The sequence below is a fragment of the Trematomus bernacchii genome, unplaced genomic scaffold (genome assembly GCF_902827165.1).
Source record: "Trematomus bernacchii unplaced genomic scaffold, fTreBer1.1, whole genome shotgun sequence".
Classification (NCBI taxonomy): domain Eukaryota; kingdom Metazoa; phylum Chordata; class Actinopteri; order Perciformes; family Nototheniidae; genus Trematomus; species Trematomus bernacchii.
In genome coordinates this window covers 907,483-926,412 of record NW_022988159.1, presented here as the reverse complement: position 1 = coordinate 926,412, position 18,930 = coordinate 907,483, and the positions used below count along the sequence as shown (strand labels likewise).

General features: G+C 40.6%; 1 protein-coding gene across 3 annotated transcripts in view; it reads right to left on the bottom strand.

Moving 5' to 3' along the window:
• Window positions 1–7,142: 7,142 nt before the first annotated feature.
• The window catches only part of acsl3a (acyl-CoA synthetase long chain family member 3a), a 56,502-nt gene continuing 44,714 nt past the window's right edge, over window positions 7,143–18,930 (bottom strand). For all 3 annotated transcript variants that reach the window (XM_034122241.1, XM_034122242.1, XM_034122240.1), the window contains exons 11-15: window positions 14,534–14,608; window positions 12,211–12,399; window positions 11,429–11,543; window positions 8,349–8,506; window positions 7,143–7,499 (exon numbers count right to left, since the gene is read on the bottom strand). In XM_034122241.1, the coding sequence (XP_033978132.1) occupies window positions 7,342–7,499; window positions 8,349–8,506; window positions 11,429–11,543; window positions 12,211–12,399; window positions 14,534–14,608 (695 nt within the window). In that variant the 3' untranslated portion in view covers window positions 7,143–7,341. The remainder of the gene's footprint in view (window positions 7,500–8,348; window positions 8,507–11,428; window positions 11,544–12,210; window positions 12,400–14,533; window positions 14,609–18,930) is intronic.

Below are 18,930 nucleotides of genomic sequence, written 5' to 3'. Positions count from 1 at the left end.
GCAGCTCTTCTTGAGTTTTGGCAGCAGTGCTAAATGGTTGCAGTTATTTATACGGAGTCCCTTTGGTGTCATGAGTCACGTGACCAACTGTATGATGGTCCTCTGTCTATGGACGCCGTGCGGGGAACATATGTGCAAAGGAAAAAAAAGAAAAATGAAAACGCAGCGTCTCTTTTAACATCATTCACGCCTCCAGGGGGTTGTAATGAAATCATCGAAAGCCCGAGAGTATATGAGACTGACAGAGTCCAGCAGAAAGAGACCCGAGGGGATGTGATGGAAAAGTACATTTCAAGGAGAAAATGTTTATAAATTTAATTATTAATCCTGGACTGTATGAGGATGCATGGTCATATCTACAAATTCCACACTGGACCAGTCTCTTCATGTTAATTCCTTTCACCTAAAGCAGGGGTGTCAAACTCAAATACACAGTGGGCCAAAATAAAAAAATGGGTACTAGTCGAGGGCCGGACTGGTTCAATGTTTATTGCAAAATGTATTGAAATGAATTTATTGCACATATTAAACCTGGAACTAACAAAGCTTAAATGATTGCCAACATTAAACATTAAATAATCAGTTGCATTCATTTCTTATGGCTCTATCTGCAGCTTTTCCAGAGTCATTTCTTATGATTACATTTTTCCTCAGGCCAACAACAGCTTCAAAAAAACAATTTCCCTCAAAGAAAAAAACAAACGTGCCCTGTTGTCTCAAGAAAGAAAGTGCAGAAGGAAACATCCATGTAAACTCAGTGTGCTGCTCTGTGATGCTAGTTCAAGCCAGATACTTGGCATCTCATCTTGGGTGCAAGTTCATCAATGTTTGGGGTCAGGCTCTGAGCGGAGGAAACCCTCAGGATTCAGTGAAGGTGTGCGTGCAATATACCAGCGGGCCAGATCTTATAGTAATTAGAAATTATCCTGCAGGCTGAAATTAAATCCACCAAGGGCCTGATTTGGCCCCCGGGCCTTGAGTTTGACACATGTGGTCTAAAGCCTATGAATGAAATAATGCAACATGTTGAGGAATGGCAGAGTGGAAATAAAAGACAGACTACAGTGAATAAGAAAGAAACAGAATGGGACATTTATTATCTCCCATAAATTAGCAGTGCAATCGGTCCTCTTACAAAAAAGCCATCAGCATCTTTCCATTGGATTCTCGAATATCACAGAAAATAAACCCTGTGTCAAATACACATTTATATAGCCTACTATGATACCTAAAGGCAATCAGCAGGAGTAAAAGCTGACGTTGGGCTATCAAGCTTTACACATCCACCAGTGGGGTATGTACTGACATATGTTATGTTGTAGAAACAAAACATTGAAACATTGTAAGCTTATGCTAACCACAGACCTTATTTCTGGCATTTCACCAAACCAAAAAACACACTGACTTCCAAACAGGAGAACAGGAAGCGCTAAAATGGTCTTTTATTTTCATTCCTGCACCACTGCAGACTTCTGGGACTTCAGGTCACTATTTAAAAGTGAATGCTCGATCAGAAACCAAAGCTCAAACTAACAGGAAGTGGGAATATGTCTGCTTGCCCCGAGCCTGTTTTCCAGGTCTCAGGCTCGAAAATAACATTCCCAGAACAAATGACCATAACTTCACTTCTAAAAGGGGTAAATTAATAATCTTTTTTCTTAAAGCAATGATAAACCTGCGAGTTGGATGTAGAAGAGTCAGAATCAATATAGATGTTTTTTATTTTAAAGTAAATTCAGATTGAACATAGTAAAAAAACGTAAATTATTATGTCCGTCCAAAAAAGAATTACTTATAGTGAAAACCACCCTTGAATGATGGGATAGTAGACTAAAAGCTTTAGGAATCCAAAGTACAACATATAAGTACCCTGTATCAAGATTGATGCAAAACAAGTGACATTTGACCTTTTTAGAGAGATTTAGCAAAATAAACCCACTTCTGGGGTCATTTGGGTGGATTTGACCTATCTCTGGCCCCCCTTGGTCGATTTTGATGATTGACACCTCTTTTTAACCGCTAGAGCCAATGGGATCGAGGGGAAGTTCCACATACACACACACGTTACCAAATAAGGAGTGAGAGTGACGCGTAGCCAGAATACCCAAAACAGGAAGCTGTCATCAGTGGCGTTTTCTCCCGGAGGCCAAGGGAAGCCAGGCTTCCCCTGTTTTTTCGGATTGTAGTTATAATTTAAATAAATAAATAAAAACACTTTGTTTTGTTTCGATAATTCTCCTTTGCTGTGTGTTGCTGCCGGCCCGTCTCTCCCCCACTCTCATTGAGTATTTTACAAAGAAAGAGTGAAACAAACAGCGCCCCTCTCTAGATGTTATGGTGAAACAGTAGATTGCATTCACTGTTGCGAGAGGAGGCCAGTGGAATCTGGCTTCCCTTGGTGAGGGATTGACCAATCAGATGAGGCCCACGTGATGCCCCTGCCAACCTGTGATTGGTCAGGGCCATGCCAAGGGAAGCCAGCCGTCTCTAGCTTCCCTTCAGAGGCCCGAAGTTAAGTAAACTGATATAAACTCCCCAAACAGGTTTTACACTTTGAATCAAATCCTGTAAATCCTGAAAATCCTGAAAATCTCCGCTCTGCTGACCACAATGCACTGCAGTTCGGGTAAAATTGAGGCAAAGTGGCTTCACCCCATTCAAACCCTTCTTTTTTATTCATTACCGAATCTGCACTGCGCATTGAGCGGCTGGTATTGCATTTGGGGGGGGGGGGGGGGGGGGGGGGGGCGGCGTATCTGCATAAATTAACCCAACCCAAAAAAATGGGCTTCCCCTAAATTTTTCCCCACGCCACGCTACTGGCTGTCATACTCTCTGGTAGCTATCATTAGCAGCTAATATGAAAAGTCCGTTTTTGATATAGAAATTGAATTATGGATTATCAATACTTTTTTCAAAGTGACAGACACATTGGATTAACCTATGGATTAACCTTCAGCCGCGTTTTCCTCGTTTTAATGCCATTGAACACAACTTTTGACCAGAATAACAGCAAAAGGTGAGCATATCTCCATGTTTTGCTACCGAAAGCTACATTGTGTGTTGTCTGTATTTGCTTCCCCTGTCGCGAGTTCTGATCGCTCAGTGATGATACTTATATTTATAGAATCTGTGGAATCTCAGCTTGCTAGCAAAGCTTGTTTGTGCAGATCCGATAAGTATATAGATCGATTTATACCTAGAGTTCTGTGCTAAGTGCGTCAGCATTTTTTCGATCAGGGCTTCTTGTGAGACTTGTGTTTTGTTTCGGTAAAAATAGTTCATATCGTCAGTTAGCTTAGTTTCTTCCCGTTAAGTGAGTATGACACATTCATAGTTTATTACATTTTAAGAAGCCCTGAGACACAGTTTCGTGAAAAAAAAGCTCGCCGTCGGGGGCTATGGGGTTTAACAGGTTAGTAGCTGTTCTGTTCACATTATGATGAAACTGTTTACAGTCACTTTTATTAGGTCATTATAGGGTGTCTGCTTTTCAAAAAACGTGATGGCCATATTCATTTAACTCAATAATCGGACTGATCTCCTCCCTTTTATCACCAGATACACTCAGCCAATGATCAGTCTGACAGCACGGCGATGATGTATGTCTGCATACCGTAATACATGGTGAGCATTAATGGATGAATTGAATTAAGTTTAAATTATTTATTTTATTGAATCAGTGAGGGTTATGCAGCAGACATAAATAAATGTTGTAATCTGTCTGTACTTTAGTCCCATGGATATCACACCCAAAAGGAATACAAAAGGTTTCCAGCATTAACATCGAACTTGTATTTCTGTTATTTGTTGAATAATACAAAACATTTAAAAATTATTATTAAAATAATATTAAAATCATTTATTTATCTTAATTTTTTTTATGCAATTATTATTTTATTTTAATTTTAAATGTTATTCTAGTAAAATGTGCACATTTTATTTTTTATTATTATATAAATAATATTACAATTATTTATTTATCTTATTTTTTTTAATATAATTATAATTCATTTTAATGTAATTGTATTTATTATAATTTATTTTTTAACTTAAAGGTCCCATGACATGGCCATTTCTACTGATCATAATTCCATTGTTGAGGTCTACTAGAATAGATTTTCATTGTTCAAAGTTCCAAACTCACATTGGTTTCTCATACAGCATCTCTGTATAGTATGTGTATTCACTCTCTGTCCTACACGGCTTGTTGGAGCTCCTGCCCCCCCTCTCCCTATGAGCCCACTGTGCTCTGATTTGTGTTTATGTGTTACAATGGCGTTTGTTAGCAACCAGAAAATGACACCAGTAATGACAAACAGATGAGAATGCTGCGTGGGGTCTGGGTTCCGTGTTGGCAGGACGTTGCGGGACTCGCTGCTGGAGCGGACAGTGTGAGCTGGATTACTGGTGTCATTTCCTGGTTGCTGCGTGGGGTCTGCGAGACACAGCGAAACTCAGCCTGAACTCAGCCTGAGTTCAGACTGAGAAATCCGTTTGGACCAATCCGCGGAGCCGTTACGTCACTGTGACCCTTACGTCAATATGCCCCGGAAGAAAACAATGGAAAAAGAGAAATGTCCAACGAGGCGTTCTGGGGCAGCATAGACAGGTCTTTTCTGTGTTAGAGTTTTACTCGCTACAGGGTGTACTTTGAGGGTTTGCGACTCTGCAGACCGTTTACATGCATAAAAAGCTAAATAACAAGGGGACGGGGAATAACCAGAAAAGCATGACATGGGACCTTTAAATGGTGCAACTGGTATGAAATCCAGTTTCCCCTTGGGGATAAATAAAGTAATTCTAAACCTGATTAATACTTTACATTTTATTATATTTACCTGGTGATTTTTTTCTTCAAAAAACAACACAACCCCCTGTGTATAGACCAAACACAATGTTTATTTCTTTATTTGGGTATCTTTCCAACAAATAACGGATAAAAAGTCGATGCACTTCTGTTACAAGGCAGGCTCTGGATTCAGAGTGGAGTGGAGCTCCGAAACAGGTCTTTGATAATAAAGCTTGAATTAAAAAAGAGACTTTGAAAGTGCTTCTCCGGCTGATCACAGCTCCACAAACAGATATGTACACGGATGGAGAAACATCACATTCAAAAAATCAGTCATGAGTTAGAAAGGCGAGGATCACGAGAAGGCAACAGGTGTCACATTGTGAGGGATGCTGGGGCCTTTTTAATTTAAGGAATCACACACTTAGTCTCACTCGTGCAAAGGACAACATGTTCAGCTAAGTAAAGACAGAATAAAAATCATACCCACACACACAGAAGTCACTCTGTGTGTGAATTCAACAGACAGACGCACATTGAGAAAGCTTTATTTATGTCCTATCTGTAATCAACCGCCTTATTTGGACAGAAATTACACATCTTCCTATTGCATGATTTGTCAAATCATTTCGTCTGTAATACAAGCAAGTCAATGTGCATTTTTGTGCACAAAGTGGAATGTACACGCTTAAAAAATATACTCTATCACTGTAGGAAAATACAATAGACTAAACAACAGAGTTTCTTTTCTTTTTTAAATAGACCGTTTCTGTCATGTTCCTATAAAAGGACAATGGCCTTAATGTTGATGATGGAAAGATACAAATTGTTGGACCACATAACCTGCTCTCCTTTGCCCTCAAATGGCTTTGTGCTTTGGAAACAAGACGTGGGAGACGAAGCCCGACTGACTGTGGGTGGGAGGCAAAATAAACCACTGACAGAACTCAAAATATGTGAAAACAAAAAAGAAACAAAAGACTGAACCGTCTCCTGACCTGCAGGAAAAAGGAGTTTAAAACCCATAAGTTAAAAAGAAGAGGATCAATATGAAGTTTAGGAAAGATTCAAAGATAGAAATAGTGTCTTTTGTCTTCAAGAAAGAGTTCAACAAACATCTGTTTCATAACTCACATCTGGAACAATACAGATCGCCACAAAGAGGTCATACACCTGGGCGAGAAAAAGGGAAAATGCATCAGTGGACAGTTTTCTGTTTTCTTTCTCCGCCGTTCTTTAGTTACAAAATTCCACCTCCGAGATTTGTTTGCTGACACCCTATTTTTAACCTCCTTTCTGTTAAGATTTAAAGGTCACCTATTATGCAAAATCCACTTGTTCATGTCTCTTCTACATCAACATGTGTCCCCTCTTCTTCATGTCTCTTCTACATCAACATGTGTCCCCTCTTCTTCATGTCTCTTCTACATCAACATGTGTCCCCTCTTCTCCATGTCTCTTCTACATCAACATGTGTCCCCTCTTCTTCATGTCTCTTCTACATCAACATGTGTCCCCTCTTCTTCATGTCTCTTCTACATCAACATGTGTCCCCTCTTCTTCATGTCTCTTCTACATCAACATGTGTCCCCTCTTCTTCATGTCTCTTCTACATCAACATGTGTCCCCTCTGTGGAAAGAGACTCTGAAAGTTTCAGGAACAAAGATTCTCTCTCTTTTTGTCCTGATCCATTTATATAAAAACCTGTCTGAAAATGAGCTGATCAGATTTTGGCCACTTTATGATGTCATAACGATGTTTTGGCTTGTGTAACCATTAGCCAATCAGCAACCAAGGTAACCCCCCCCCCCCCACCACCTTATCACCTGAATCTCCTCCTAGAGAAACCATTGTGTTCTTTGTAACCAAATATCTCTCAGAGGGGCGTGGGGAGGGGCTCCTTATTTTCATCTAAAGCAGGGGTCTCAAACTCAAGGCCCGGGGGCCAAATCCGGCCCGCGACTTCATTTTATGTGGTCCCTCAAGAGCTTGCAAAGAATATAATACGTTTATTATACGGTTACATGCCACTTTACAGGTTGCCCATAAACTACATGTCCCACAATGCATCTCGTTTTGTGACATGCACACTGAAGAGACTTACAATTATTTGCCCTGGACTTCTGCTTTCAGACGTAGTTAATTAATAAGTTATTATCCTATCCGATCTGGCAATAATGTAATATAATACATTCTTTTATATATATATTATATATTTATATAGTTACAACCGGCCCTTTGAGTGCAACCTTTATGCGAATGTGGCCCGTGCTGAAATTGAGTTTGACACCCCTGATCTAAAGTAACAGACAGAGAATCAGCACTTTTGAAACAGGGCTGAAACAGAGGGGATTATGGGATGCTGCAATGATCTGTTTGGTGTTTCAGCCAATCAGAGACAGGTATCTGAGACCTGTAATATATTGATGAAAAACAGTATAATAGGGGACCTTTAACACCGGTTCAGGTCACGGTGGCTCTTGCAGTGTGTTCATTTGGATCGAGTGTTGGTCTGTGTTTTGACGGAGAACAATGCCGCTCCTTGTCTCTATTTGCCCCCGTACATCCTCTCGATGTCGTCCTGGTAGTGTGTCTTCAGCTCTTGGCGTTTGAGCTTGAATGCGTCAGTCACTAATCCCGTCTCAGGAGTCCAGGGCTCCGGACTCAGGCAGATCTTTCGGGGGATCTCGAAGCGCTCGAGCTGGGCTGCGACAGAAAAAGACGAAACATTCATTTGTAAATAAACCCTGACATTAGTGCTTCCCACAGAATTGGACCCCATATGCGGTAGTAACTGGGAGGAGGTTTGGCTTTCCCACGTGTTTTTTCTTTTATAGGTACTCAGTTTTTTCTTCTCTGGCAAAGACTGACTTCTCTTTTTGACGAGTCCTTTGAGTCTATTTTATTTCAATATTCCTCATCTAGATATACCGTAGGGAACCAGCTAAAGAATGCACATTATCCACTTAGCACGAGCAGTCGTTATTCGGACTGTAACTACAATTACAATTTCATTAACGAATGATCTGCTGCTCACTTTGTGTGATATGTAAAATGTCAGAAAATGTGCAGTTCCTTAAAGTCCCAGTTCTTTGTCAGTCTCAAACCAAACAGATATCAACTTTTATATTCAATAAACCAGAGAAAGGCAGAACATTCACACATTCAAGAGGCTGAAGGGGCATTTTTGTATGAAAATTACTTTAAGACTTATCAATTATCAAATCAATGAACCTGTTCAACCCAGCTGTATTTAAAGTTAAATTATAGACATCATTAGAAGCTATTCTCATTTCATGTTTGCTTATAACTTATTTAAAGAGTTTGATCTTTGAGATGGACAATTTAACATAGATTAATTTATAATTGCATCAGATTTGGAAAACTGTTTGCAGAGGTGTTTCTGATACTAACAATTAGTGAACTATTGATAATGTGAACACAGTAGAAATGTGTCTGTGAGTCTTTTCTTTTTTGGTTTAAAGCCAACAACAATTCTTCCATCCGCACACAATCATGTTTTTATCATCTGTAAAGGGTAGAAGCTCCTCTCACCCTCCAGAGCCGCCTCAGTGAGGGTCTTTAACACCAGCTCCTCCACAGCCTCACTGCTGCACAGATCCTCACAGGACCCTCCGATCCCGTACTGATCCACCAGCGTCAGCAGCTGCTTCTGATTGGGCACCACGAAGCCAATCACGTACGTCTCGTCGCTGCAAAAGGTGGGAGAGGACAAGATGTCAGGCATTGGTTAAACCATTCATTCAAGCATCAGCCAATCAGCTTGCTACTCCAAGTCTGCGAGGTAAACCCAGGTGCACCTCGACAAAAACACACCTGTTATCTGCTATCCTGTCTCTTAAATGGTGCAACAAGCTCCCCATTGACATCAGGACAGCAGAAACACTGCATGTCTTCCCTCGCAAACTGAAAAGGCATCAGGTTCGATTGTACCTTGGCTTTTCAATTCTATGAAAATCAGAATTAAAAGCATTTTAAGAAGTTAATGTAGGCCGTGAAACTAATTCACCAGCACTTACAGTACAACCGTCTGACTTGCTTGAAGTGAATATATCTGCACTTTCCTTCTTGTTCGGAGTTCGAATCATAATGTTTTTTGCACTTAGGAGCAAATGAAATGTCAAAGAGAAAGACAAACAGAGTGTAGTTATTAAGTGACGCTGGTTTTTGTGTGTATTCTAGCGACGTGCATGTTGGGCCCAATAAGGCGATGCAGAACATACATGTGCACGCACAAACCATCCATTCTTCGCCAAGTGAGAGTTTACCCATACAAGGAAATGGAAACGATGCGTGCCTGAGCAGAGTGTGAACAGACTGTACCCTTTGAATATTTTTAAAACACGGTCTGTTGCTGAGTCACAGAGTCAAAGATGACACTGATAAGTTAAAGGCACCCTGCAGAGTTTTCTTGTACTGTGTTACTCAACAAAACCTAATGTGTGTATCATTTCTTTCCTTATAAAATATCTAGAAGTTGTCTTTTTTCCTGCCTCTTGGTGCATTACTGTATATCAAAGCAACGTTAGGACACTGTTGGAAGGAACGTTTTTGTAACTCGCGTGCTAGTGCTCAATGTCGTTGTGCATGAGAACAAATGTGATCAAAGCTCCACAGGGCGACTTTCATGTTTAACAAGGGCATACACTGTTTACAGGAAGTCACTCTGTGTACATGGAGGCCCTGTGACTCAGAAGATATTCCTCAAATGCAGCATCTTACTCACTCTAATTACGTTAGATTAGATGAGAAGCATTTATTGTCATTATACAAGTACAACGAGAAGAGTAAAGCCTCTCCTTTTAAGATGCCATCAAAACATTCAGAATAGACAACAGGCAACAAAGACACGCAGCATTCACATAAAATAACAGCAAAATGAAGTGCAGGAAAAAACGTGTAGACTATGTATGTGTATATTAGTAAATTATATATATTGCACATGTATCTCTTGGGAAGAAACTGTCTTTGAGTCTGTTTGTCGTTACTTTTATACGTCTGTATTAGTTATTACATTGTTACATTTTTCAGAAGGTTCGGTTTGCGTTCACACGGGCAAAACTCAAACGGACTATAAACTTTAAACACAAGTCATGTGCACGGAAATGCTGTTCAATCATTGGTCAGACATTAAGGGGGTAAAAAACGCAAATCCCGACAATTTCTACCGGAGCCTCCGCCATGGAGCATCGGCACTTTCGGCAGGTTATTTTCAAGCTGCTGTTAATCTGGAGATCAACAGACTCTAGCGGCCCGCGCATATGATTATATAATCAGACAACGTCCGTTAAAAAAATTATAACACATAATGAGAGACGTTCTGCAGTAAGGAGGGGGTTTCACAGACGACAGGTGGCTCTGACTTTTATGTATAGTTGACGGAGCATTTTTACTTTACACGACACTGTTCAACACTTCATTCTGCTTCACTCTTTAACTAAACAACCGCGGATGTCTTCAAAATCTTAAACGAAAGAGTCTTTCGCTAAAGATTTTGAAGACATCCGCGTTCTTGTGACGCGTAAATACTACACTTCCTATGTTTTGGTGCGGACTGCGTTCACACCAGCGATGAACCGCTCCAGAGTTCACTAGCAAGCGGTCCGAGACCACCTCTTTGAGGCGGACCAGAGTCCGGTTGTTTAGTTCACTTCGGAGGTCTCGGGCTGTGTTCATACCGACCCAAACGAACCGCACCAAGCGGCTAAACGCACCAGGGTTCGATTCAACCGGACTATACAAGGCTGGTGTGAATGTGACCTTAGAGTCATTTCGGTTTTAATGTGCAGTTTCATCATTTAATCAGTAATGCAGGAATAGTAAAGCTTCATGGATCATATTACATCTAAATGAAGATGTAAACAACTTGGACAACGCAAAAAAGGGTAAACCGTCTACCCCAATAAAGTCTATCCTGTATTTGTAGCGTCATGTTTGTAATGATATGTACATATAAACAATAGCATCACCTTTTAATGTATCTTTATAAACTGTTATCTGTTTATTAATGCAGAATATGGAGGCAGAGGGACTCGGTTTTGTTATCGTTCTGGTTTCAATTAGTCATTTAGCGTTGTATTGACAATCAAATCAGAGATAGGTTAGTTTGTTTGCACTTAAACAGTCACAAAAAAGCAAAAAAAAGCGAAACACATCCCTATCCCCGACAAGTATTAACGTTATATTAGCATGAAACTAGCTTTTACAACGTCTACTTGTTAAACAATCTCTCTGTCTCTAAACTTCAACATCGTACTCGAGCTTCAAGTTGCTTTTCAGACTTGAAAAATGACTCAGAGAGAAAAGGAAGTCTTGACCCGGATATCCGACATAATATTTGGTTTTGCCCCCGGAGGCTTATGGTGGTCAGACTGATGGGTTCTGATATTGCTTTTTAGTTAAGATGCGCGCGCGCACGCACACACACACACACACACACACACACACACACACACACACACACACACACACACACACACACACACACACACACACACACACACACACACACACACACACACACACACACACACACACACACACACACACACACACACACACACACACACACACACACACACACACACACACACACACACACACACACACACTACCTGTTGGCGTAGGCACAGATGTTGTCGACCAGAGGACAGTTCTTCAACATGGCCTCCACTTTTCCCAGAGAGACGTACTCTCCTGCCTGCAGCTTCACCAGGTCTTTCTTACGATCTGGAAACAAAGACAGTGTGTTTAATAACTGTGGAAACACTTGCATTTCTTGAAAAGTTGAAGGAAGAAGCTGGGCCACCAGACTCAGGGACCAGTTTCATTCCGCAGGCCATAAGACTGTTAAACACTTGAACTAAGAACATCCATAACATTCACCTAATTGCTACTTACAAATTATGTATCACTTGTATACTCTTATGGCACTACTTCTATTCTATTTGATTGTATTTACTTGCACTATTTTATCTGTTTTATTGGAGGAGCCTGTGACCTAAGACTTTCATCGACATAACTACACTGTACTGTAGCTATATACGAATGACAATAAAAGCCTTGAATCTTGAATCTTGAATGGTGGAAGGTTCCATTTTCCACTGGACTTCTGACCAATGTGTCATCAAGATAACAGAGAACATGTGGGGGTTTCTGGATGACTTAAGCAAACAGAAGTATGGAGTAATTCTGGGATGTAAGGTAATCAGAACTTTTGGTCAGGCTTCCTGCCAGACTGATGGATGGAAGTGGAGGAGAAATGTTGCATGGGAACATTTCAGAAACCTGGGGTACAATGTTGATGCGGTGGCTTTGGAAATGGTGATCATTTGGACATATAAACCTATCCTTTTGTACTCTACACTTCCACCCAAAGGCATCCTTATTTCCTCACCAATGATCTTGAGGCACCCGTCTTGGTGAAACTCTCCGATGTCTCCCGTACAGAACCACCTCTGACCGCTCTCGTCTACGAAGAAATCCTCATTTTTCGACCCGTTCTTGTAGTACCCCATGGTGACGTTGGGTCCACCGACCAGGATCTCTCCTCGTGGATTTGGCTTATCGGTACTACGATAACCACCTGAGAGAAGAGGGTACATTCAGATGTTTGGAAGTAAAAACACAAGAAAACATGAACGTCTTGCGATTATAGTTGTGCAGAAAAACCTGAGGTGGGAGAAGTACTCAGATCTTGTACTTGAGTAAAAGTAGAAGTACTCAGATCTTATACTTTAGTAAAAGTAGAAGTACTCAGATCTTGTACTTGAGTAAAAGTAGAAGTACTCAGATCTTGTACTTGAGTAAAAGTAGAAGTACCAGAGTGTAGGAATACTCTGTTACAGTAAAAGTCCTGGATTCAAAATGTTCCTCAAGTCAAAGTAGAAAAGTATTATCATCAAAATATAGTGAAAGTAGCGACAGTAAAAGTAGTCATTGTGCAGATTGGTCCATTTCAGAATAATATATATGATATGTTTTATAATGATTGATCATGAAAGTGTTCTCAAAGCTGGTAAAGGTGCAGCGAGTTTGAATGACTTTGTATACTGCAGGGTAGCTTGTGGATTTACTCCAGGTGGAACTAAAGTCTGATTTAACACTTGATTATATTTCACATCATTCATCCAGATCTGTGAAGTAACTAAAGGTATTAAAGGAGAGGTGTCATGCTTTTCCGGTTATTACCCGTCCCCTTGTGTGTTATGAAGGTTTTTATGCATGTAAACGGTGTGCAGAGTCAAAACCCTCAAAGTACACCGTGTAGGGAGTAAAACTTTAACACAGAAAATACCTCCCCAAAACGCCTCGTTGGAGATACGTCACTGCCCATTTGAGTCTTCCATTTCGTTCCGGGTACGGCCTGATGTCAAGCGGTACCCGGAACGAAATGGACCAATCCCGAAGAGCCGTTACGTTACGTCCGCGGAGCCGTTACGTTAAGCCCCCGCTGATTGGTCCAAATTGACCGATCCACGGACTTCCTCACACACACATCTGTGTGCAGGGAGCAGGCAGCTCAGCTGATTTCTCCTCCCTGGCTGCAGGCTGATAACAGACAGTTGGGATCGCGGCAAAATTCTCTCTGCAGACCCATTCTCTCTGCAGACCCATTCTCTCTGCAGACCCATTCTCTCTGCAGACCCATTCTCTCTGCAGACCCATTCTCTCTGCAGACCCATTCTCTCTGCAGACCCATTCTCTCTGCAGACCCATTCTCTCTGCAGACCCATTCTCTCTGCAGACCCATTCTCACAGCGTTTATCAACCTTTTTCTTACTCAATATCAAGCCACACTTATTGTTTTTACTTCGGATGTGAGTTTGTGTGTGCTCAGGATGAATTTGGCTGTGTTTCGCTATATATCCTAAACAAGGAAGCAACACCTCCACGGAGCTCAGCGCGATTCACAACGTCCCGACCAATCAGAGCACACTGTGCTCTCAGGGAGGGTGGGGGCTGGAGCTTTTGGAGCTACAACGAACCGTTAAAGGCAGAGAGTGAAATTCAGTGAATACAAGTAGTTTACAGAGATGCTGTATGAGAAACCAATGTGAGTTTGGACAAATGCACAATATAAATCTATTTTAGTATACCTCAACAATGGAATTATGATCAGTGGAAATGGCCATGACACCTCTCCTTTAAATACATGTAGTGGATTAAAAGTACACAATTTACCTCTGAACTGTAGTGGAGTAGAAGTACAAAGTATCATACAATTGAAATACTCAAGTAAAGTACAAGTACCTCAACATCTTACTTAAGTACAGTGCTTGAGTAAATGCACTTAGTTACTTCCCACCTCTGATAAAAACCTGAAGGAGAGTTCACTTTAAAAAACTAGTGCTGGTCTGGAAACCAAGCAGGAAATAAACTCAACTTGATAACTATCAATATTAAAATGAGAGTCATAAAAGTGAGTTATGATCCCTGATGTAAAAAGATGGAAGTTGTACAACAGCAGAAGGGAGAGAAGTTTCCTTACAAGGAGACGCTGACAGAGGAATGAGGAATGATGGATGGATTCAGAAAAGTGTTGATATGCAAAGACACGTAAAAGAGAAATGCAAGGACTGATGTTTGTCCCTGTAAATCCATCTGACTCTGTATTACATTGCCATGGATATTGCATGTGTGTGTGTGTGTGTGTGTGTGTGTGTGTGTATGTGTGTGTGTGTGTGTGTGTGTGTGTGTGAGTGTGTAGTCTCACTCACCCTCCACCCAGTCTTTGAGCTTCAACTCACAGCAAACCAGCGGTCCTCCCACTCTCCCAGTGCTGTAATCCCACACTGAAAACACACACACACACACACACACACACACACGATGAGGGAACACAGCAGCATCAAGGCACGACAGTTATAACCATAGCAACACAACCTCATTTGTTCCCTCGCCATGGAAACCCCATCCCAGAGGAATGTCCAGTGTTTCTTGGCTCAAAATGAGCGCAGTGGAGATGGTTCAGTCTGGGAAAAAGGCTGGAAGTATCGGATAAATGTGACAGCAATGAAAGCACAACACTGATTATTGGGACATGATAAACAGTTGTTAAACTGTGCAATTCATTACATGTCACTTGTTAGATGTTTTTATCCTAAGCGACTTACATACATCCAACAATTTGGGGTGAAGTGTCTGCAGCGGGATTTGAACCCTCAGCGCACTAACTAAATTCAGTTTTGATCAATCAATATTAATACACCACGGTATATATTGTCACTTACATGTTATATATCTTAGTACAAGGTCAACAATGTTTTACTTTACCTTCATATTTGTATATATATGTATTTTATTTTATATTTTATTGGACACTTATTGTTTTTTAACTTCTTATGTTTATATGATTTTTTTATTTTATTTTGTTTTATTTTTTTATTGCACTTTCTTACTTTAACTTCTGCTTATATTAATTGTATTTAATCTTTTTATTGTACATTTTTACTTTTTCTGTATACATTAATATACGTATAATTTTTTATAATTTATCTTTTATTTAATTCCCCTTACTAAAATAGAGCAACTATCACAAAACCCAATTTCCGACGGGGATACAAATAACTCTGATTCTGTATCATAATTACTCAACTTTGGTATATTAGTGGCTTCTCTTACTCACATTACCAAGAGGAACAGCTAATTATGTTTTTTCAAAATGTCCGGTAATAATTAGGGATGCTCCGATCGATCGGTCGCTGATCATTATCGGCCGATATTCACTCTTAATAGTGTGATCGGTGCGCTCTATAAAGGCTGATCAGGAGAGCCGATCAGATGAAGCAAAATACATGAGACTTTTCTCTGTGTGCGGCAAAAGAAGCTCGCCAAAATGGCTTCACCGGTCTGGCAGTTTTTTAAGGTGTCCGAAAAAGACAATAAAATAGCGGTATGCAACGTGTGTGAAGCAGAAAGAGATCAGCTGCTGCTGACGGAGACACGCAGCTCTGCATGATCACCTGCAGCTCTGTCTGCTGTGACGGACCGGTGAGCAGAGCAAAACACACACTTCGAGTTAGACCTAACACACTTAGCTATTTTATCTACCTCTGGAACAAGCTAAACTAGTTATGAATATGTTTATTCTTCACTGTCGGGTCACTCATTACTGGATCAGTGAGCTGCATGAGTCTGATACTGACGGGCTGTCAGGAGAGGGAGAAGAGGCGCTTTCACACCGCAGTACTTTTCCCACAAAGGTTCATGAGAACTTAGTTCATGAGAACAGATCGCGTTCACACCGGAATAAGTCCCTGGGGGAGGATTAGGCAAATGAAGCCGCTGACGTCACTTCTTCTTCTTCTGCTTTGGGTTTACTGGCAGGCCGCAAACAACTTCACGGCGTATACTGCCACCCGAAGTCCCCGGCCGGAAGTCCCCGGAGTTGGGGACTGGCTTCAGTAGAAGCTGCTGGGACTCCCAGCAGCTTCTACTGAAGCCTTCCGAATAAATCGCCAGAAACGCCGACACCTCCTCATCTCCACCGCTCCCATGTTTTCTTTTGTGTTGCCATGAGTTAGTCTCTCTGCGTTTGTGCGCTGGGCGAATGCTAATGCTAATAATGCTAATGCGAGGATAATAAAATGGCGGCTTCACAAAACTTTTTGGGAGTTTTACGGGGCGTGGTTTGCAATCCGCCCAGCCAATCAGAAATAGGAACCTTTTTCTTCCACGAAAGTCCCTGCTCTCTAGCAGGGACTGAAAAGGGGGTAAAAAGGTTCTCATGAACTCATTTTAGTCCCAGATTTTTTTGGTGTGAACGTGACATTTCGGAACTATATCGGAACTAAAGTGGGAAAAGTACTGCGGTGTGAAAGCGCCTAAGGGCTCCGTTTATTTCTCCCGTGTTATTATCCAAAGTTAATGTAAACTTTTGAATAATATACTTCATCTACTATAAGTAGTTTGTTTGAATGTAACAATTATGTTGTTTGTTGTTTGTGGAAGCGTATCATTTATTGAAAAATGAATCTGAACTTTTTGATCTGTTACGATTATAAACTGAAGCAATATAAAATGAGCCCCATTAACTGAGTTTTAAACATCAGCATTATATTACCGGTCATAGTCCGGTAATTACCTGCTAACGGAAACTCTGCTACACAATTCTTCTTCTTATTATTATTGAAACATGACCGGTAAGTTTCACATTTGTCCGGTAAAATAAATTATTTCCGGACATTTGACCGGCAAGAAAAGATCCTAGCGGAAACCCTGATGTCTTTTTAACTCTCAGTGTACGATGTGTTCCTCTTCAAAGCAGAAACTTCCCACGCATGATGTATCTACTCATTATTTTTATCGCACTGATTCTCCCCTCCAAGTCATCTCTCCATCTTCATGTCCTCCCACTGCTTCTGTCACTGCTTGGAGATTGTGGAAACTCCATTTTTTCCTCGAAGTATACTTCCCACAATTGCTCAATGATGCACAACTGTAACCCTCCTGTTGTGTTTGGGTCAAATCTGACTGATTTACTACTTTCATCAATCATAACTTTTTTGTTTTACATTTGATTGCATTAAGGCTTTATGATATCCTTCACAGTAGACATTTGAACATATGAAATGGCTGATCACCACTTTCATTGAATTTTGGATGATTTAGTCAACTTTGTAACACCCATGGTGTTCCCGGTCAAAAATGACCACCATAAAGAAAAGGAATTAGTAACCATCCAGATCAGATAACACACACACACACCCCCACCCACACCACACCCACACACACACACACACACACACACACAACCACACACACACACACACACACACACACACACACACACACACACACACACACACACACACACAAACACACACACACACACACACACACACACACACACACACACACACACACACACACACACACACACACACACACTAACACACACACACACACACACACACAGAACAATTTGACTCATTTCCCGCTCGTATGTGCCCATCCCCCCACATGGATCACACCTGGCACACGCAATACATGTTCAGTGTCTATTCTTTGTATATTTACTGCAGTTTTTCATGTATACCAGTAGTCTGATACACTATTTACAGTTTGAAAGGGTGTTAAATTAAATTTGGTGATGATTAATGGTTTTTGTGTTAATGTAATAGCAGTTAAAACAGGACCGGTCAAATTTGACCGCGAACACCAGAGTAAGGGGGGGGGGAAACGAAGACAATAGAAGGGTTAAGAGCAATTCACTACTTAAGTTGCACTCTTTGTAAGAAAAAGCAGCCGTTGATATATTGATGTCTATTCCCATATAGATACTGCAGTAAATAAGACTCTCGTATCAGTTGGATTTTGAGCAAAATATGGTCGCAAGTTATAACTACAAAAACAAATAAGTGAAGAAGTGTAATTTCCCCCCCAAAAAAGCATTGTAAAGACTTTGTGACACACCTAAATATACTCAAAATGTTATATAAATAAAGCAAGCTGACAGCTATTATGTATAGAAATAGTTATTTTCATTAGTCTGAGATATTTTATAGCAGCCGACTGTTACAAAATGTAATTACAAGACAGTTCCTCATCACCTCTCTGTTCCTCGACAATCGTTTTCTCAACCTCTATTTCTTCACACTGCTGCACTTTAGCGATCTCTTGTTCAAACCCTCTTTGAATGAGTGATGAGTGAGAAAGAATGAAAGCAGATCCATAAACACAGACAAACTTAAACGATCTACTTTAATAACTTCTTACGCTCGCTGATGGTTCCCGCCCCGCAGGTCTCCGTCAGGCCGTAAAAGTAGTACAAATTGTACCTAAGTACTTTAGTAAATGTTCTTCCCACCTCTGATTATGCTCACATCTCTGTTAGCGTGTTAGCATGCTATCATTTGTAATTTGTGTAAAACAGTACAGCTGATTTATACCTTCCTCTATTCGCTATATATTCTTGTATACTTTTTTCTATTTCTATTTCATTTTGGATATGGCGTGTGTGTTACATGTTGTGATCATGGACCCTGCTATATGTGACATGTATGTAGTAAAGATTTTGTCTTTCATCCTTTCTTTATGACTAATGCTGTTGATGTGTTGTGATTTTAAAAAGGTGTCTATTATCATCTGGAGAACAGCTGGAAATGAGCAATGT